A 21,602-nucleotide genomic window follows, 5' to 3' on the forward strand; every position below is an offset into this window, starting at 1 on the left:
AAGGTTACCTACATGAATTAAATGACCAGGACAAACAGACCTCCTAGGAAACATCAAATTATACCTTTTTCCAACCTCTGAACTTTGAAATGGGACTATTTTAGCTATTTTAGCACCCAGATATGTAACTTTTACTACTTTTAATGCGTCCTGGATTTGATCAAAGGGCACAAGCAACTGCTTAACTTTAAAGTAGCTAGACAATCTCATAGAAGTCAGAGGGACTAAGTTACTTAAAGTTAAGCACATCCTAAGAGGATCTCTCTGAGAGGAGAGTGAATAAAACATATAAGGAAGTCAGCACTAACAGGACTGGTTATTAGTGATAATTTCAACCTTTTAGGATTATCTTATTTAACACAGCAGATCAGAATCTTCTTTGATACTAGGGCTGCAGATCAAATCTTGCCAGACTTCAGAACTTAGTCAACTTCCAAAAAAAAAAAAAAAAAAAAAAAGAGAGAGATTGTCTTAGTGACACTTCTGTTACAGTTTTCTGAGAGCTGGATACTGCTGTAGGTTGGAGGGCTCTGGCTGTAGGGAACGTAGCAAAGGACACTAGCCGTCCTCCTGAGTGGGAAGTGGATTGAAAATTCCTTGCATGGGGAGTTGCTCAGGGCCTGGCGATGGCTGCAGGCAGCACCGAGCTGAGCTCAGTGAATGTTTTTGTGGGGCCTTGCTATAAGCACCTGAATTGTAAAGTCAGATGCTAGAACGAGTCTGGGATCTGACAGAGCAGTTAGACCATGCAAATGAAGAGGGTTCCTTATTCCATAGAAATTCTTAACCAATTGCCTAGAAATTCAATATTTCCACTTAGAGTAGTATTTAGTGATTGCTGCCAGTGTTTTGAAGGTAGAGAGAGAGGAAGAGAAGTATTTTGATATAATCAGAAATCAGGTACAAAGTAACAGTATGGAGTGACTTATCCTCACTGGAGTCAGCTACTCCTTAGTAGGTATGGGAATAATGCTGGACTCTCACCCAGTAGAGAGATGAACTTGAGATGAACCATTTCACAGAGCTTGTGAGAAGGCAGAAATAGCTCCAGCTCCTTTTAAGCAATTCGTTATGGTATTATCCATTTGTCTCTCAAATGAGACAAAATCATTACCTTAAAAATAGAAGGAGAGTGTTTTGTCTAAAACAGTGGCCCAAACTGAGTGGAGCCACTCTAGGTGTACAGGACTTTGCACTGCCCTTTCATAGGCAAGAGTGAGGAAACTTAGGATGGGCAGCAATAAAATACGGTTTTAATGAAAAGTGAAAGACGACAAACCCCGGTTTAACCAACAAAAAATAAAAACAATCCCTACAGGCTGAGTAACATGCCTCTAAAACATGCAAAGAATAGTTTCTATGACATGCTGTATGAGATGTCACTTATTCTTCAGTTGCCTGAAGACTTCTTTTGTGATAGTTTCTGGAAGACAAAAAGAATTGAATTAGAGAAAATCAAATCTAATGAGTTCATTACAGAGAAGTTTTTAAACATCAAGTTGTTTTCTGTTTCTGAAGATGACAGCATGATAAAACTAATGGATGAAATGCAAGAAAGTTAGACTCCCTGCAGCAGAAGTTTTAAAATGATGATAAATATCAGTAAAAATTTTCCTTGGCTTCCGTTCTGCTATGGATACTAGTGCCAGCTGCATGCAACTCAGGGGCTCTGAAATGAATATTTTAAAACTCTTTAATTTCAAAAATGGAACTTCAAAAAAAAACTTCAATATGTTGTTGCATATCCTGACAATTAAGAAATTCATAGTCAAGATTGATCTTAGAGGAAAAAATAATAACTTTTCATAATGACTTTTGACTGACAAAATACAGTGTTCACATAACGGGATGCTTCCACGTTGGCATTTTGCATTTGACTGATAGTTGGAGTTAAAGATTGAATTAGCTTTCTGACTGCATAATCTTTTGAAGAAACTAATGATTAGTGCTAGCCCTACAACTAGGCCTTTCTTGTGCTATAAATATGTCTTTGAAATATTTCCTGTACTTCTCTTTTCTATAAGAAATTACATTCCTGGGCATTTGGACAAAAGAAGCTAAAACAAATGAGAATTGGGGATGTGCTTCCCTTTGAGAACACGTATTTGCTTATCTAAAAGCACACCTTACCATTTTAAACTATACATTTCAAACTAAAATTACCAAACTCTTGAAATAGCTAATGAAAATGGCATACCATTTGCAGAATTTCAATTTCTGTTTGAAAGGTCTCACAGACATTTTCCCAATGATCATCTTTGCAATTTTCCAATTCTTTCTTAAGTCTGTGTCCAAAAATAAACAAGTTATGATTTCAGAGAATTGTTACTTAGATAACTTTTTTGTTCAGCTTCAATCCCAATAGTCTATTTGATTTATGTGAGAAAACTCTCATTCATGTATTTGCATGGTCAGGATTTAATTTTGCTAGTTTTGAAACTGGCAGCCCAATATCCTGCTCTCCTACAAAACCATTAGATTTCCTTCATTCCTGGCCATTTTGGTAGCAATATGGGGAGCTTCAGAAAATGACAGTCTAGGATTTTACAAACCATATCTTCAGCAAGTGCTGGATTAGACACATTTCTAGACCGTGTTGTTGCTATCAGTCATCATTTTCCTTATTTAAACACCGGAATTCGGGAGCTGATGCTCACCGAGGATCGCGTGGTTATCCTGCTCCTGGTTTGTTTGCCAGCCCCAGTGGCACTGGCAGCTCTTACCTGTGCAGGTATTGCTTGAATCCGATGCAGGGTACTGGTAGTTTAACACTAAAATCTGTTATTTGCAAATCAAAAAGCGTGGAGCGTGCAGGGAGTTACCTCGGGGCCCAAAAGAAGTTGTCTGCTAGACAAAATTACAGTGTGCAATTTGGTTTTCCCTGACGGATGCAGATCTTTGTAACAACTGTGCTTGCATGGATAAAACTCTCTTCTGTGTCTCAGCAACAAGCGCTTAAGAAGCCCCACAAACATCTCTGCTGATTTTACATTTGGCCACAGACCTTCTTGGCAAGAGGAGTCCCGGTAACTGCAGCTCCTGAGCCCCTGCAGCCCCTCTCCAAATGTTTGCAGAGAATGAAGAGAGGCCGAGGGTTTTGCTCACCTAAGGGCCTAACAACCCAGGCTCACAGGTCCTTCTTGGTTATCAGATAAACTGTTAAATATCCAGAGTTTGAAAAGAAAAAAAAAAAGAAAAAAAAAAGAAAAAAACACAGTTCATCTAGGAGAAAAGTCCTTTATAAAAAAAGAGCTCTTAAGTGGAATATCGGTTTTTAGGACACCTGTAAGCCATTAATTCTGCTAAAAGTAGACATCTGAATTTTATGCATCGCCCACTTTTTTTTTATTTTTTTTTTGTTTAGATTAATATTCAATAGGACAAGAGAAATCTAAGCCAGCGCTTTTAGGGGTCCCAAGTATACGAGATGATGAGATTATTCTGAGTCTTTCCATGGCTGTCAGTTAAAAGAAAAGCATCACGAGAAACATAAAGTTGATTACCCTTAATATAGTTTCAGCAATCAATGTGGATATTGTGGATCATATACACAGACTGACAAAAAGGAAATGTATATTCTGTTTCTTATTAAACTGTATGTAAACTTTTTTTTTTCTATACAAGAAAATGTGTGTTTTTATCCAAAAGCCATTTGGATATTACATATAGCTTAGGCAGAAACAGTTTAGTCACAATCTGGCATTAGCATAGGAGCATAAAACTGAACCTTGAGTTTGTTTTGTTGTTCCTTTGGAAAATGTAAATATCATACCATGAATATGGAAACAGCCTGACCTACATTTGTGTGTGTGAATTAGAAAGGGAGAAATGTCTCTTCTTTCTGAAATATTCACCCTAAATTCATAATATATACATGCGTTCCAACAAAAGGAAAATTTAAACTCTACTTTAAGAAATGTAGCCTTCACTGTACTGTAATAAAGGTTACTGGGCTAGTTTACAGACCCTTTTCATTGGGAGAAGTTCATCTCAAGGTCTAAGATCAGATTCTGATCTTGGTTATGTGGATTAAATTAGATTTACTTCATTGCCCCGGCTCCTCATTTTTTATTTCTGTATATATTCTCTGTTCGTGTGATCCTAGACCCGTAATTTATTTAAGGCACACAAAAGCCCTGCTTTGTGTAATTTACTGTAGGAAAAGACGTGATCTGTTACCCCAGGGGAAGGGAGCCCCCCGAGCGCTGCCCGCTGCGGGGTTGGTCAGGGCCCCTTTGCTGAGTGTCGGCTAAGAGCGATACCCGAGCAGGCTGAGGGGACGCAGCCTGCAGATAGGCAGCAACATTCGCTTATCTGTCCCTTGGGATTGTAAATTAATCACTATTAGTGATGTCCTTTGAAACTGTAAAGTTCTCCCAAGGGATTCTTTTTTTAACTTTATTTAAAATACTTCAGAAAACTTTAAATGTGGTGACAGCACAGCGTATACGCTATGGGGTAGCTTCATTCATTTGGATGTGATGTTTAATTTTTGCATTAATCAATTGATTCTCCTTTCAGATCTTCCTTCTTATTTAGAAGCTAGGTAATTACAATATGTGCCAGGAATATTATGCTCACAAGACAAGGGCTCCTGGTAGGTTACAGTCTCCACAATTAATGCAGTAGAGAAGCCTGGGCTGCTGAATAAATGATGAAGTTTTACCAGAAGGAATGTGAGACAATAGAACTATTCAAAATAATGTTTGACCTGGAAATAGATTGAGCTTTTTCATTTTAGATCTAAGATATGGAAGATATTCATGCTTATCCTTCTGCTATCAGAGCCAATATGCAAATCTGTTGTATATGGAGCATATGGTCTAGATGGAGGGTAAGTTTTCTCTCACCTTCAGAGATGGAGAGAGATTCAAATCCTGCCATTACACCCTCCCTATCTCTGAGAAAATGGCAATATCTGTTAAAAAAAAAAATCCAAAACATCAAATTAAGCTTCGGCCCTGCAGTTCCTTTTTTTTTTTTTTTTTTTTTTTTTTTTTTTAGTTTTAGTTTTAGCATTTTAGCCTCTTTGAGGACAAATGTGTCTTTCAAAAATGACATTGCACTGGATTAACGCTGTTTTAGCCTGTTACAACATCACAGCTAATGGGCTCTAATAAATAGCTGGGCTTGAAATGCCAGATTTGTGACAGGTGGTTTGACAGCTCCTTTGAAAAATATTATTTAAGGTAAATAACAATACCAAAGCCTAGTCTTAAATCAACTAGGAAAAACTAGAGCATCAGCCGGAGTGTTTTTTTTTTTTGGGGGGGGGGGCCGGTTTTGGCTTTTTATTTCTAGGCTGCGCTATCAATGATCCATTTTCCATTATTTGTGAGCTTCAGAATTGAGAAATAGATAGAGGTGGAGAAGATCACGGAGGATGATATATTTTGCAGCTTGGAAATGAGTACCACTATTAAATGTCATTGTCATTTGTGGCTGATAAGCATTCTTCTTGCAATTCAGCTGTATATGCAGTAGGCAAATGGGGAAAAAAGCTGTGAAATCAATAGATGTTGCTATTATGGAATTGGAGTACAATGAAAATAATGTCATTGACACACAGGTTTCTCTGAAAATCACCCCCAGATTCATACTACTGGATCAAGGCTCCAGTAGCTAAAACTGGAATCCAAGAATGATTTCATGTACAGAAGTCTGAAAAAAAAATTTTTAAAGACAGGATGAACGTGTTTTATGTATTTTTTCCTAATAAGTGAAAGATAGGAGGCCCTATCCAGTTATTCTTTCAGTTGCAGAAGATGGAGACTATTTCTTTCTTACATTTTGCTGAGACAAGCAGAACATTTTCTCTTATTCTCCTTCTTGTCTTTGCATTGTGTATCCCCGTCATTTTATTTTTTACCATAGGCATAAAGAAAAAAAAAAAAAGAAAGAGAGTCTATTACAATTGGAAATGTTCAGTGCTGATTTATAGTACAAACATGGAAATTTCCTAAAATGTTAGTTATAAACCTGAAAGCATATATGTTGCTTTTCCTGAAATTTTACACGAAAGTCAGGAGAAATATTTCTTGAGGTTTTAAGACCTGATTCAACCCGAAGAAAAGCATAGAAGATGCTTTTGGTTTATTGTCTTGAGACAAAGTAGAGCTAATGCAATGAGAGCAGCCTCAATTCAGTACTGGGGCTAGGTTAACGTGCAGTTCTACAGTAACAGCAGGATTTTGCTGGGTATCCACAATCTGCTGGCAATACCAGGCAGAGAATGTTATTGCTGAAGAAATCAATAAATTTCAGACTATTATCAATTGATTGAGAAAGGGAGAAAATGAGTCCTAAATAGAAGTCAGTGTTTCATAATATAAACTCAGGCACTTGAGTTGAACAAACAAATTATAAGAATATGTGCTTGATGGAGCAGAAATACAAGAAACAAATTAAGAAAGTGATCTGGTAGCAATAGTAAATGATAACAAAATAATGCAACATAGTAACAAAATCAATCAGGGTCCTAGGCTATATAAAAATGAGAATAAATGAAATAGAAAAACCTTAGGTAAAATTAGAAAACTTCAGCTTCTGCTGTTCTAATTTTAAAATACATAATTATCATTGATTAAAGGTTGTCTTTTGTGAATGCTATATGATATTGCCAGTGTGTATATATGTCTTCTAAGAGGGTATAAAGAAGATAAGACAGACTCATCTCAGTGGTATCCAATGAACAGAAAAGAGGCAATGGGCACAAAATGAAATTCAAGAAAATGCATTAAAACGTAAGAAACAACCCACATTTTTTTTACAGTGAGAGTGGTCAAGCACTGGAACAGCTTGCCTAGAAAGGATGTGGAAGGTTGTGAGGGCTTTGGAGATACTCAAAACCTGCCTGGACATGTCCAGGACAGGCAGCTCCAGCTGCCCTTCCTTTGGGTTGGGCTGGTGGGTCTATGGAGGTCTCCTGCAGCCTCGACTATTATGCAATTCTGTGAAAAGTACGTTTAGGCCTTGGGAAGTGTTTTCTTAATTTATATTCCTCAAATGCCTAAAACAGCAGAAGAAAAGTCTTAAGGAATGTATTATTACAGACGGAGAAGTGTGGAAAAATTGAAATACTTTGAACTAGACTGTACATTTAGGCTGAAGTTTCCTTCTGTATAAAGAGAAACCACCAGCAAAGTCAGAGCTGATCACCTATGTCTGTAGTTACCTTCCATCCCCAGACCTTCTCTTTGAGCTCTATTACTATTGTCACCATGCTCAAAATTTTGGTGTCAGTCTTCTCCAGGTTAACTAACAATTTCTTGCTATTTCCCACTGGGATAATTTTACTGAAGTCCAGTTGAATGACATTTTCTCATTCTCTGTCTAGCCAGTCAGTTTTGATATCAAAGAAAGATATCATTAGTCAGAGTTGATCTACTTTTTATAAATCCATAATGCAATTTATACACGAAACCTGTTTTAACATAATTCAAACTGTAATAGTTCCACTGGGCACTACTATTAAGAAGAAAAGCTTCAAAAATCAATGAGCAGATTGTCATTAAAAAACTCATTTTGAATCACATATATTACTCCAGAGATTGATATTTCCTGCTTATAAAATCTAATATGAAATTAAATTGCAAATTTTTTTTTCAAAACCACCAAAATCTTGGCCTTAAGCAGTCCACTGTTAGTATGAAACATTTGTTTAGCTCTAATGGACAGATTTTTTGTATGATTTATATGAAGGAAAACATCATTTGGTCCTTCATAATTTTGGTAATGGAATGTCTTTCTGTGCATTATGAAGCATCTGAAGTAATACTGTATCTTTATGAATTAGGCAAGTAAACAAAACCTTAAACCATTTATAAACCAAGCTAGCGTCATGCATTTCCCTTCTACTGTATTTTTGAAATAGAATAGAAATACAGACTTGAAAGAAACAATTTATCCTTAGCCTACCTTTAGAGGTGTGAAAAACACCAATTTTAGGAAGAAAGTGTCTTCTCTTGGTCTAAATAAACGTTAATTAAAATTATTTCTAGGTTGCTTTATGTAAGCCAACATAAAATATAAAATTAAAGTTTGAAGCAAGATAAGTAATAAATATAGTTAATAATTACAATATAAAAGAGCCAAATGCCATAGCAAGGAATTTAGTAGTTTCAGTTAAAGGTCCCGCCTGACTCCTGTGCTGCACCACTCAGGTGATGCATTTGCCATCTGCCAGGGAAAGGTGGCTCAAGAGAGCTGATGCCAAAGTTTTCTTCTGTTCTGTGGGGTTTGCAGAAAAGGTGATTATAGGAAAACTTTTGATTTTAATGACAGATCTCTTCTTGAAAAAGCCATCTTTTCTTAAAGATTTCTCTGAATTATGTACTTATACCACAGGACTAATGATGTCCAGGGTACCCACATGAAGGCAGAGGGTCTTAGAAAATTAAAAATAGAAACTTGTATCTATGCAATGTAATTAATATTTTGATCCCACTGTTTTGTTTACAGTACTACTGAAGCAAAAACATTTCAGGTTTAGATCGGTGAGAGCCAGCATCATGCTGTGAAGAACTGCACAGAGAAAGCTGACCAAAGCAGAAAGAACTTAGTCTCTAACATTAATAATCAAGATGGCAACATCAACAAAAGCCTCAAAACTTCTCTGAATGAGTGAAAAACATTTATAAAAGACAATCAATTGCAAGTGTAAAATAGTTTCTGTTTTAGATGTTCTTAATCAGAACAGGTTTTGATTAGGTACGTATTTTGCATGGGTGTAGAGGAGATTCACATTGTTTTAACTTTGAATATTTACTTCTCTTTCAAACTCTTTGTTTGACTTAAAGGACCTCCCTTTGCCTTAGATTTAAGAATTTAACTAGTTACTAAAAACTATCAGTGAACAAAATGGCAAAATTGAAATGTTATAATTTTTCTTTTCACATTCAGTAACTTCTTAGTATTCTGTGAAAAAAGCTTCAAAAAGGGTAGAAGAAAGTTTAGGGAATACTGAAAGTCTAATTCATTGTCATTCTGTTCAATGATGAAGTCAATTAGAATATAATTCAATACAAAAAAAAAAGCACTGAAATTTGCAGTAGAAAATTTTCAAATAACATGTTTCATAAAAGCATATTTTTTGATGGAACATTGTTTTTCTTCATAAAATAAAATAAATTCTTTCAACCACTGAATATGCAAGCCTGGACATCCAGGAGAGCAGACACATCCTACAGATTAACTTGACATCACTTGGAAGAAATAGATCTTCTGAAATAAGATACATATGCAAAATGCAGAATATGCTATAGCTTATCATGAATGCGTGAATATTACATTTTTTTGAAGAAGAGAGTGGAAGTTAGTCAACCCTGAACAGTTGTGAAAGAAACATTTTTGTGCAGGTTGATCTTAAAGAAAACAAAAGAAAAAACAGTTGTTATCCACTGAGGGATTTAGAACATTTGTAGCTGTGCTGGGGGTTATTACAGGCAGAAGGTAGATTAGTCATTTATAGTATACAATAATTTAATAGAGAAGATGGTGGACATGAAATTTGGAAGTTCAGAAGAGAGCCATAGGCAAATTATAGCAAAAACAAATATGTAATTCTTTTTTTTGCCTGATACTGTGGGTAGAGGTTTCCCCAAAGCGGCAAAAAGGTAGTGCACTCCCCAAACTCAAGGAATTTTGGCAGTGTTTTGTCAGAAACATTCCTTCTAGTCTTGATCATCCATTCAAATGCTGTATTTGGAAAAGGGTGTCTTTGGAAAAGTGTTCTCAAAGGCAACATAAATGATAATCTGCTTTTTTCCAAATATACCACTTTTTAGAAAAGTATACACTCAAAAAAAATCCAAAGGTTATTGGATTTTTTATTTTAGCCCTTAAGCATATCAGTTCTCAACATTCAAATTGCAGTTGGCTTTTCCTTTGGTCTGATATGTGTTAGAGCATATCTGTAACTGCAGCACGGCAGCTGTGGGCATTAGCAATGCGCACTTCTCGTGACCTTCTGTAATTCCCTGATAGATTTGAGAGAAATTTTATGAATGCGTAGATATGTTACAGGGTATTTTTCTCAGATCAAAGATGAATAGCTGTAATTTGAATTATCTGGCTACATTCTTCAGCTGAAATGCAATTTACTTCAAGATATATTCTTAATTATAATGAAGATTCTTGCCTTGCCAGCTATTTTTGATATTGATTTTTATGCTGGGACTAGGTATGTGATACAATAACAGGCTTAGAAGGTGGCCTGGGAGCTACGTGTACAAGGTTATTGATACTGTCTCATATTTGTTCTGAGGAAGCATTAAAATCATGGGTAATTTTACCTTGGTAAAAAGTGATGTAGTTTCTTGCTCTGTAAGAAGTGAGAAAATGAAGTTTTGTGCTTATTTCATTGGAAAAAAAATCATTTTTGATTCACATTGCCTGTATTGTGTCAAAATATCTTCCTCTGTACAATGTATACTAAATATGATTTTCAGTGAAAACTAAGATGATATTTCTGCAATAGATTCTTGATATTTCTGCAATAGATTCTGTATGGGAAAGAAAGCTTGCATTAACGTAAAGCCATGTTTTAGCCTAAAAAGGGTCATTTTTCAAACAGAATACATCCAATCAAACTGATTTAACATGACCCAAATTGATTCCTATTAAAATATATGCTAATGTGCCTCCTATTCAGAGGAGAGTTGGCCATGAGGTCAGACTGGGTTACTGAGGTCCTTGTGCAGCCAAGTCTTGAAAACAAACAAGGATGAAGCCTCTCTGGAAAACCTTTTCTGCTGCACAACTGTCTTCATGATGAATTCTTTTCCCCTCAAAGGCAGCATGAACCTCTCTTGTTTCAGCTTAGGCTTTTTGCTGCTTGTCCTCTCGCCGTGCACCACTGTGGAAATACTGTCTTGGTAGCCTCCTGGTTGGTATTGGAAGGTTTCCTCCCAAGCCTTCTCTTCAACAAGCCCTGATTCCTCAGCCTTTCCTTACGGGGCAAATTGCCCATGTTCATCTTGGCATCTACCAAGACCTCCAGGTCCTCTTCAGCAGAACTGCTCCCTAGCCTGTATCATTGCAGGACATCGTTTGGCCTTGCTGAACTTCATCAGGTTCTTGTGGACTAATTCAACCTTTTTAGGTCCTTCTGAGTAGCAGTCTTGTTGAGCATATCATCTTGTCTTCCCAGTTTGGCAAGCACAAGTTACCAGCATCCAGGACCCTTGCAGGAGCAAATTCTCTCAGCAAACTTGGGTTCAGCCAGTGTGGTCTCACAGACCTGTATGAGCCTAGGTCTTTTAAATCATCCCTGATTATAACATATATAATCCTTAATTCACCTTTCTGGTAAAGACTATAGTAAAGAGGACACTGAATACCTTAGATTTGTGGGTGTTAGTTGTCACCAAATCACCTGCCCCATTCAGCAATATCCTTACATTTGAACAGAAACAGTAGTACCATAAAATTACTATTTTGTTTTTCTTGGAAGATAATAATAAATTTTCTGAAAAGAGATGGTAGCAGCAGTCAGAGGTTTTACTTTTAGGTGACACTGAAATATTCCACAAGCAAAACATACTACTCAAACTTTGAAAGTGAACTGAGACATAGCGTTGTTTTTATCCTTTGCTTTATTAATGAGAATTCATAATAAAATAGTTTTAGAGAAGAAATGTTAAGGAATTTTCCTCATTATTTAGATAAAAGCTGAAGTATCTGGCTTTTGTCAAGGCACTGACTAATCTGTAAGCAAATTTATTTTCCTGCTGAGTCAACTCTGAATGAACTGTGCTGATTTTACGTCTCCTTCATTTAATGTTAAAAGCTGTTTGATGGAAAATAGCTTATTATTTTGAAGGTCAAGAAGTCATATTCTTTGTTGAATATGCAACTTTAGAACAAAAAGTAAAGCAATCAAAGATAGTTTAATAAGTGACTGAGGAATGTTAAGATTTAATTTTCACTCCTTTCTCCCTTTGTATTATTTTGATGACCAAGTCAGCAGAGAGTTCAAGATAACATAACCTAAGGTGCCATTTGCAGTTATTTAATTAGTTTTCTTTTTCACTCTCTTGTGACCCCAAATAGGCTATTAATACCATATAATACTTTAAATCATGTAATACTTTTAAGTCAGTATTTCTCTTTTAACTCAGATGTCCAACCCAAAAAATGATGAGCAGGTTTTGTAAAGACATAAACTCATAGAAGTGTATGAATCTGATGATGTTTGGGATTATTTAACACAGTACAGCACAATGACATGCAGAGGTGGGCAAATAAGGGTCGTAGTGGAAGTGTGGTACCTATGCTCATGTGTTAAGCAGTATCAAAAAGGAGAATCTATGTGTGCTAACACAAAAGTGCAATAACAGCTAAATTGCTTCTGGTATCTAAGCTAGATTGTGTGAGAGCTATGAGCTCTCTAGCTCTGTAAATCATTCTGCTTTTGCATGTATAGAGAGATCAAAAGCAAGTGCAAGTTAAAAATAAGATTTAGGCAACTCAATTTTTCCAGTATCTGAAATGAAATATATACATATATGTATATATATGAGCACTTGCTTCTTGTAGCAATAGCAGTAGTAGCATTTTATATCCTCAGGCAACTACATGCAACTGTTAAATAATGTACGCTTACCATAAAATGAAACATTTTATGAATTAAAAAAATCTTATCATGCTTCTTGTTTGCCTGTGAATGAAGTTTGCTGGTTTTGTGGTTAAGATAATTTGACATATTTTATCCACTTTGTGTCTTCCACCCAGGCACAACCACGATATATGTGTGTTAATTTTCCTAGTTATAAAGACATAAATATGAGAAATGATTTATCTGTGGTCTTGTTCTGAATCAGTGACAGAGCATGGGATCTAAAGAAATGTAATGTTTGCTAATGTTGTATCTTAAATACAGAAACTATCTTTAGAAAACTAATTATGCCAATTTGAAAATTAAGTAGCATCATGGCACTCAAATGCTCCAAGGGAAGTGTGTTATGTAGATGGAATATGACAACTTCATATGTAAGAAAACCTAATACATCATAGTGGAGTGAATAATGTAGAAAAGAGAATTAAAATAGACTGTCCTATGGAACTACAGTCACTATTGTTATTTACAGTGTCCTCTGCGTATATGTTGAATGCAAAGTTCTTGCTGTTGTATGAAGAACTGTAAACTAATTAATCTCTATCCTGAGGAAATTTTGGCCATGTCTCAACAACATAAAAGAATTTGAAAAGAGTTGTTAATAGAAAATTTTCTTTCAAAAATTAGTTTTCAGACAGAAATGGGTTTCAGAAATCCAACCTCCAAATAAAAAACACTCTGGGTTCCCCTCATTTTTTTATTAGCTTATTATTCATTTTAGTCAGGAACTCAGAAATGTATAGGAAAAAATATGATGTTAACAAAAGATTTTCTGAAAATTTCTATTAGAGAGTGTCTTGGACCAGCTCTGTTAGGAAGAGTTATTTTGCATTGTTTGTTAAGTAATTTTAAATATTCGCACTCACTTTCATAGAGGGCACCATAAAATAGAAAAAGGATAGTAACTTTGGGGTATAGTTCTTTTTTGCCTTGAAATATTTCTTGTTGAAGAACATTGCCTTTTTTTTTTTAACCTATTTTGTGCTTAGGGAAAAGGTAAATGTACATTTGAGTAAACTAACACTTAATGAATCATTAACAATTTGTCCCCATATATTACACAGGAAATGCAAAATAGGCATCACTACTAGGACTGATCCATAATTACAGATCTAAAACTTATTTTAGAAAGTTACTGAAATGACACTATTACCTTAAACATTCAGGATCAGTCTGAGGTTTTTCAGTGACTTGGACTTTTTCTGCTTCTAAATCTTTTGTAATTTCTTTAGCCTCTCTGAATACATTTTCAAGTTCTAAACATAAAATCACAAAAACCTTAGAAATTACTTTAGTCATATGTATTCCAGAGCATCCTATATTTTCTAAATATATCTTTTTAAACATTTTGTTGTGAAAAACTATTTACAGGATAAAAGTGTAAGAATGAGAGACAGTGTTTTACTATTGGTAAAAATATTGTTAAAAACAACTTCATATTTTTCTCAAAAAAAATGTGTGCACATCTCCCTCCTGGCTCACTTACTATGACCTGTTATTTACACATTTACAGAGGTCTAGCTCTTTAGCCAAATCTGTGTTTATCTGTGCAAAAAAATGTCGCTTCTTAAACATTTGATTGCTAGTGATATTCTTTAATTATAGTTTAATGGATTTAAAAATATTTATGCTAATTTTAAATTCACTTTTAAACACTAAATTCCACAATATACATCTTAGCAGCAACAGTAGAAATTTCTTTTTCATATTTACAGGTTGTGATTCAGCAAATCTCTATGTACCTCCGTATCAGTGACACTCAATATGAGTATTAGAATTCAGTATTTGTTATGGCCATGCTTTAAATTGATCAGCTATATAATGTAAAAATATAGAGGTCTTATTTCCATAACTTACTCTCATTCACTGACAAAAATAACCTGTCAGAAAAAAAAATTCAAATGCATTTGTCAAATTGTATATAATTATCATAACAGACACACAGGTGATTATCAGACACACAAATACCTTGGAGTTTGCTCTGGAGAGCAAACAAATCCTGCTTTAATTCATTCTTCTGCAACTGGAGTGCATTTAACTGAACATTTTTATGTTCCATTGACTCCATTTCTAAGAAAAAAATACATACAGTCTAAATTAAAAGCATTACAGTTTTAGTTTTCATTATATACTTTTAAATATTTTTAACTACTACTAGCCACATTTAGCTACTCAAAAAGAGCATTAAATAGAAAACTAAAATTACTTTATAAAATCCAGTTAATATGAAATTATCTGACATATAATACACTCATTACTATGAAAGATTTATTTTATTTTATTTTATTAAGATGCTTGGCAGTTTTGTTGGCAGAACATAAAAATAATTGTGTTTTGCTTTAGGTTCAGCTTCAGCTATAAAGGAAGATGACATTAAATAGGTGATGAACAAACACCTTTCAGCAGGACTAAAAAACCCCATATTTTGTTTAGTATTACGAGCATTTGAACCAGAATGGTGACAGCATATGGAGTTAACTGTGATCGTTTCCCTCACAACTGGTCAACCTCACATACTTTACTTGTTTTTAGTTATTAATCATTTTCTATTTAGTGCTGCTAGTGTGCTCAGGACTGTCTCAAACACAAAACCAGACAATCTGTAACTCAAAGGGCTGCAATTTAAAAAGGGTGGAATCAAGACAAAAATTGACACTGAAAAAGATGTTAGCCACCTTTTGTGCCCCACTGACCTAACCTCAGAGAGACTGACTGATCAGATGTCTGAATATGTAATCATATCAAAATAAATTAACCGTTAAATGTAACATTTTCCACCAAATACAGACTGATTTTTTTCATCTGCAGATCAGAATCAGAACCACATCAAATAGATATGAAGGTGCCATGAGCTATAAACACAAGTGGACAGTTGTATTTCAGCGCCTTCGCATCAGAAGCCAAGGGATAATAACAAGTGCTGCTGTTTGATGAATCATGGACCGCAGGCCTGGGAAGGACGTGGAGGGTCATCCAGGGCGCTCCTCCTCCCGAAGGCAGGACCAGCGCCTCCTCTGTCATTTCTGACAGATGCTTCTCCAACCTGGTCTTTAAGACCCTCGGTAATAAAGATCCTACAATTTCCCAAGGCAATCTGATTCCAATGTTTCTATTAGAAACATTTGTCAAACAGCTAGGCTGACACTTCCTTACTGCAGTTTATGCCTGTTACTTTTCATTCAGTTCATTAGGAGTGTGGAGAATATATAACATTTTACAGAAGCCTTTTAGAGATTTGAAGAGTATCAATCTTCCTTCAGTCCTTTCCTCCAGGTTGAATAGTCCTGACTCTTTCAATTTTCCTTGTCATATCCTCTAGATCTTTGATCATTCTCACTCTTTTCCAACTGATCCATACCTGTCTTTTTATTTTACTGATTTCTATGTTCTGGTAATCTAAGATAAAATCCTTCAATATAAGACTTACCACTTTTTAAAAGAGCTGCTTCCTTCTCTAAATCATTTATTTCAGTCTTGACTTTATTTTTAATCAGAAGATCTCTGTTACTTGTTAGTCCATATTCGTTGTTAAATTCTGTTACTTCCCTAGTAAATTTTTCTTCTTCTTCAGTCATCTTTCTCTTTGCATCTGTCTGAAAAAATAAGAGAGATATTGAATGTTCACGTGAAAAAAAATTGAGGTCATTGTTTACCGCTACACTTTGTAGAAGTAATATATTTACTTCTCCTGACATATGAGAACAGAAAGATAGTCTACAACTATCATTTTGTCTATTTTTAATCTTGCTTTTCAAACAAAGTAAGTGGGTATATTTCTTACATGCAAGCATTTTAAAAATTGCTTAATTATCTTATAGACGCAGTGACAGATGATTTTAAGTTCAAGTCTTTATTGAAATTAGTAGAAAGTTCTATTAAAAATTGGTAGTATGATACAGCCACTCTCTTTTAGATGGCTTTTAAATTAAACAGAGGTGGTGTTTGTTCCACTGCAGAATGCAGATGCACAGTAACTCTTGATAACTCCCAAGAAATCTGTTTTACTCTCTGGGAATAAATATGCTAAAGACCACGACAATGTTAAACTCTTTGTAAAGAGTTAACTACTTGTTGAATTAAATAAAAAGAAATGACCCTATATATAGGGAGAAAGAAATGATAACCTACACATTAAGCTCACAAGTTATAATTAGAAGAAAATTTACATTTCATCAGATGACAGCAATTTTGCTGTACAAATTAAATAACGCTACTATGATATTAATAGTATTTCTTCTTTCTTCACATATTAAGGATTGAGAATATTTTGAGTATTGAAGGAATATTACTTAATTAAAAGGATAGCTCCATAAATACTTTGGAGTGATTCAATTTCAAGTAAAACCTATTGAATGTGCAAAAATCAGCTCTGCTGATTTAAAGTACTAGCACGTATGCAGCAAAGGCAGCTCATCTGTGGCCTTACTTGGTATTTAAATATCCAAGGAGCCAAAAGGAAGGAAGGAGGAGTCAATATTCAGGTGCAGGGTAGTGTAAGAGTCAATGGGCAACCCGTCCCCTGTGTACGTTGTGAAGAGCTCCCTTTTCCAGAGTGGCCCAAGCAATTCTGGATAGGTGGGGTTAACATTAAAAGGTCATGTGAAATCTCAGGATTCCTAATATATAGTTTTGGCCTCTATCAGATCTTCCTAGGATCCTTCTCAATTTTATTGTGGATGACGATGCACTTCAGTTTCAGATTACTTTTGTTACTTTTCTTTTACAAGGAAATAATACATGAGAATTGGTGTTCAGTCATTTAGCAGTAGACATTAGAAATTAAAGTTAAGAATGTTAAATCAGTTCTGTAAGTATTCTGGAATACACATTACCTCAAATCATATAGTAAATTACTAGAGACCATTTATTTGCATTTATATTTTTAAATATGCTAGAGTTAAAAATACTTTTATTGTTGAGATTTATAACATTAATTATTCAATTAATTCTTCAAATTTTCAAATTAATTTTCAAATTTTAAAGCTGACTACGTTCATGCAGTTTGGTAGAGATGAACTATCTGAATACTGTAGCTGGAGACATACAAAGGTTTTAAGAAGAGTGCTCTTTTGATTATTAAGTTCTACTTTCTGTTTTTCCAAGCTGTCTTCTCGTTTCTTCAGAAGTTCTAAGTAGAAGAGTTTTTCAGAAAGATGCTGAACCTTCCAAGAGAAAGAAAGAAAGAAAAAGTTATAAAATGAGGATATTGTTTTATTGGTTCATATATTTTGATATGGAATAACAGGATCTTTGTCCAGTTAGAACACAGCCAGCATAGCTGCTGGGCTAGAAGAAACATAATAGCTCTTTTTTTCCTCATTAGCTTCCAATCTTCCATAAAAATTTGGAGACATATCCTCTCTTTAAAGGCCAGATTTAGTGCTAGTGGCTCTTTCTGAAAGGGCATTCTGAACTTTATCCAGCTTAGAAGAAATATTTTCAGGTTAAGAATGGGGGGGAAAAAAGTGATCCCATTGAATCCCAACATAATAGTGTCCTCCATCCCATGGTCCTGCTCCTCCTGTACCAAAGCAGACAGTAACATCAGAGGGACAGATGTGCGAGATCACTGTGGTGACTGCGATTGTCTAAATGGCTGTACCCTGCATCCACCCCGCAATGCTGGTGTTAGGTAGCTGGAGGAGGAGAGAGATGCTCATATTTTTTCTGAGCCCAGTTTCTGGAACTGTCAGTGAAGGAAGTGTGGAAAGACTGCTCAGGAGATGAAGCTGGTATTTTGCATGTAGTGATATATATATATTTATTTTAGTTTAGATTATTTTAAAGAGCAGTTTATGCTGTTCAACCAAGGTATTTTCAAAAATTTCTCAAAAATATCTCTTAGTTTTCCATCATACTATGTATTATTTAACCTAAGTTAAGATATATGGTGGGATACATTTATAACAGCAGGTAAACAGGAAACAGCTAAACACTGAAGAGTCTTCAAAGATGAGAAGCATTCATCTGATATAACAGAGAAGATGAGGTCAAGAGAATAACTCAACCTGTAAGAATCACATCAGTGAGTAGGAAAACCATAGTTAGCAGCACTGCCCACAGACCATAAAGACACAAGGTGATACATGACTGTTCATGTTAACAGAAGGGAAAAGACCAATTAGTAATAATAGTGCAGAGGCAAAAAACACAACAAATCTGCCAGTAATATAGATGACTTTGGAGAGAGTGCAGATGAAGTACATTTGATCACAAAGAATGAGGACAGAGGAAATGTGATGAAATCAGAATAGGTGTTGGAAAAGAAGGGACCAGATTTTTCTTTGTCCCTGATATGTCTGCCATGCAGAGTGCCAAGGAGTTGGTTGCCTCAAAAATATCTATTTTACATACTAATTCAGAGAGATGGTCTTATTCTACTCTATTTATATTATGGAATATGGCTAGCAACAATGTAGTTTCTTCATCCGTACAGTGCATATATAATCCATGCATTTGCAACAGTTTTTCTTGACGAAATCACTGAGCCATGAAAGGAAAAATGCTATAATTCAGATTCTAATTACATGCTACTTGATTTTGCAGAACACAAGAAGAAAACAGCATTTCCTGGGAACCTGTGATCGACCACAGGCAGTCTCTGTGAAATAGATGTCAAAACACTCCTGAACTCAGTCTCATCTGCTTGCTCAGGAACAAGGCCCTCTGCATGCATGTGCTTGGGTATGTATGCTTAGAGAGAAGATGTGCAGTTACCTGATACAGGAATCTAGTTCAGCAGTCTTATTTAGTATGAACTGAACTGTATTAACTCCTGTACATGTGTTTAAAGTGTAAACAGTAAAGTTAATTTCAGAAGTGAAAAATAAATTACTTTAAATTCAGTAACTGTACTGAAGCCTTAATCCAAAAGACAGTCTGACTGAAATGCATTTTTGCATTTTTGGTATCATTTTCTTTTTATACATCAATCAATGTCAGATTAACAGGCAAATAAAATGTATTTCTGTGAACACCAGTAAAATTATTATTAATCATAGTGGGAATGGCACAGAAGACTTAATTATGAATGGTTTTTCAGTTCTTCACATTAGTCATTTATAATAATGTCTCTTCTCTTGGGACCATCTATATGTACCTCACAAATCTTGATTATGAATCACAGTGAATCAATAACAAATTAGCAGTATACAAATAAAATTGTGATGTTCATAAATTAATTTACTTAACAAATACCATCTAAATACAATTTGGTGTTGACTAAATAACAGTTACTGTTCTAAAGCTCTGCTGGGCCCTGTGGTTGTGGCATCCATAAATATAAGCATGTGAATAAGTGCTTGCAAGATCATAGAATGAATTTGCAACTGGAAAATCCTGTAAATGGTTTCTGTCATTTTTCTGACCCTACCACAGTGATACTGGGGTGTATTATACACAATACATGTTTTTTAACAAAAGCCATTCACCTCCCAAACATTTATTTTCATAATTAGCTGAGGTAATTCCCCAAGTATTCTTGTAGATGTTTAAGCAATAGGACACAACAGTCACATTTTCAGAGGAAACTCCATATGCTTTTCCCTTGTGCATATGCATTTTGCCAGAGCAGATACATATAAGCCCAAGGGATGACTTCATTTGCAGGCACAAGCAAATGGATTTTTAAAATCATTTGTAGTGACAGATATTAATGCTGAAAAAAGTTTGCAAAATTGGAAGCTTAATCTAAAAACAGGATAGCAGTTTGAATAAAAGAAAAGCATAGTAAAATCTGAAAAATATTAAATAGATTTAGAAACTTGTCTCTGTCTTTAGCATCACTAGCCAAACTCTTAAGTCTGGCATAACCGTGAGCATAGGCTCACAGGCAGATTTTAGCATATGGCTCAAGATCCAGTGAAGTCTGTGAAAAAAATTAAAGCTTTTAATGAATTGGAGCGGGCAATGAAGGAATCATTTCCTGGACTCTGAGGAAGGGCCTCAGTTTGCTCCAACACTGTTAAGTCGAGACTGCTCACACTGCACCACAGATGCTCCCTGTGTGAACGCTGTGTTCGGTGACCTCGGGATTTGGGGGTGATATCTGGAAATGTCTCTGCCCCTCAAGGGAGTGAGTCCTTGCTCACGCCCAGGCTCAGCCTGAGGAGCGAGATCGCTTTTAGAGAATTGTCACCAGCAGCTTTTGGTTCAGGTGAAACACGTGGATGTGCTGGTAACGACCGTTACAGAAATATGTGTTGTAAAATTGTTAAAAGCTGAGCTACTCGGTAGAGGAAGACTTATTGAAAGTGTTTATGAGCTCACGCATAAAAAATATAGATCATCCACTTGTAAAAATGTTGCATGTCATTATTACTTATACTATAAACATTGCCAGCTTACCTTAGTTTCTAATGTGATTTTTGCGTTGCTCAGCTCTTCTTTTATTTGGCCAATTTTTTCATAACTTCTGTTGATGTCCAGTTTAACTGCAACACAACACAAACCTGTCAGCATGTGTGATTGGTTTGTAAAAGTCGCATTTTTAGAGAAAGGCGCCACAGAGAAGGCGGGAGGCAGCCCCATGTTCCCTACGGGATACGGCCCCGAGCAGGAGCGCGGCTCCCAGCACCCTGTGGAGAAGGGAGAGGCCACTGTGGGCGCCCGAGATGGCGGCCGGGCGCTGACCTTGGTGCATGAGGCGCCTCTTCTCCTCGGCCTGCTTCTCCGTGCGCTGGATCTGCTGGAAGAGGGTGTCTAGGTTCATGGCCGCCTCCTCAGCGGCAGCTCCAGGAGCGTGTGGCACCCCGGGGCTCGCGGCCTTCTTGGAGGGCTGTTCGACGAAAGACCGGGGTGCTCCAGGGCAGGGGAGCTGCACCAGGCGCCTTCCCTCAGACCCCTGCCCTCCCTCAGACCGCTGCTCTGCCCTGGCGTCCCCTGGGCTCTTCCTTCTACAGCGTCCCCCATATGTTTTTAATAAGTTTTATATATCCGCCCAGTTGTTTTATTTCTCTTTTGAAGGTTGATACCTAACCATGACCCA

The 21,602-nt window shown here is 35.9% G+C and overlaps 1 protein-coding gene across 1 annotated transcript; it reads right to left on the reverse strand.

Moving 5' to 3' along the window:
- Window positions 1–1,342: 1,342 nt before the first annotated feature.
- CCDC172 (coiled-coil domain containing 172) lies at window positions 1,343–21,326 on the reverse strand. The gene is made up of 8 exons (XM_010222315.2): window positions 21,248–21,326; window positions 20,963–21,048; window positions 17,662–17,778; window positions 16,044–16,209; window positions 14,585–14,686; window positions 13,770–13,872; window positions 2,198–2,285; window positions 1,343–1,423 (listed from the first exon to the last, which is right to left on the reverse strand). The coding sequence occupies exons 1-8, from the start codon at window positions 21,324–21,326 to the stop codon at window positions 1,391–1,393; spliced, it is 774 nt and encodes a 257-aa protein (XP_010220617.2). The 3' UTR covers window positions 1,343–1,390.
- Window positions 21,327–21,602: the final 276 nt, after the last annotated feature.

Source organism: Tinamus guttatus, unplaced genomic scaffold, assembly GCF_059628265.1.
Source record: "Tinamus guttatus ecotype Peru unplaced genomic scaffold, ASM5962826v1 Tinamus_guttatus_pri_ptg000314l, whole genome shotgun sequence".
In the NCBI taxonomy this organism is placed as follows: domain Eukaryota; kingdom Metazoa; phylum Chordata; class Aves; order Tinamiformes; family Tinamidae; genus Tinamus; species Tinamus guttatus.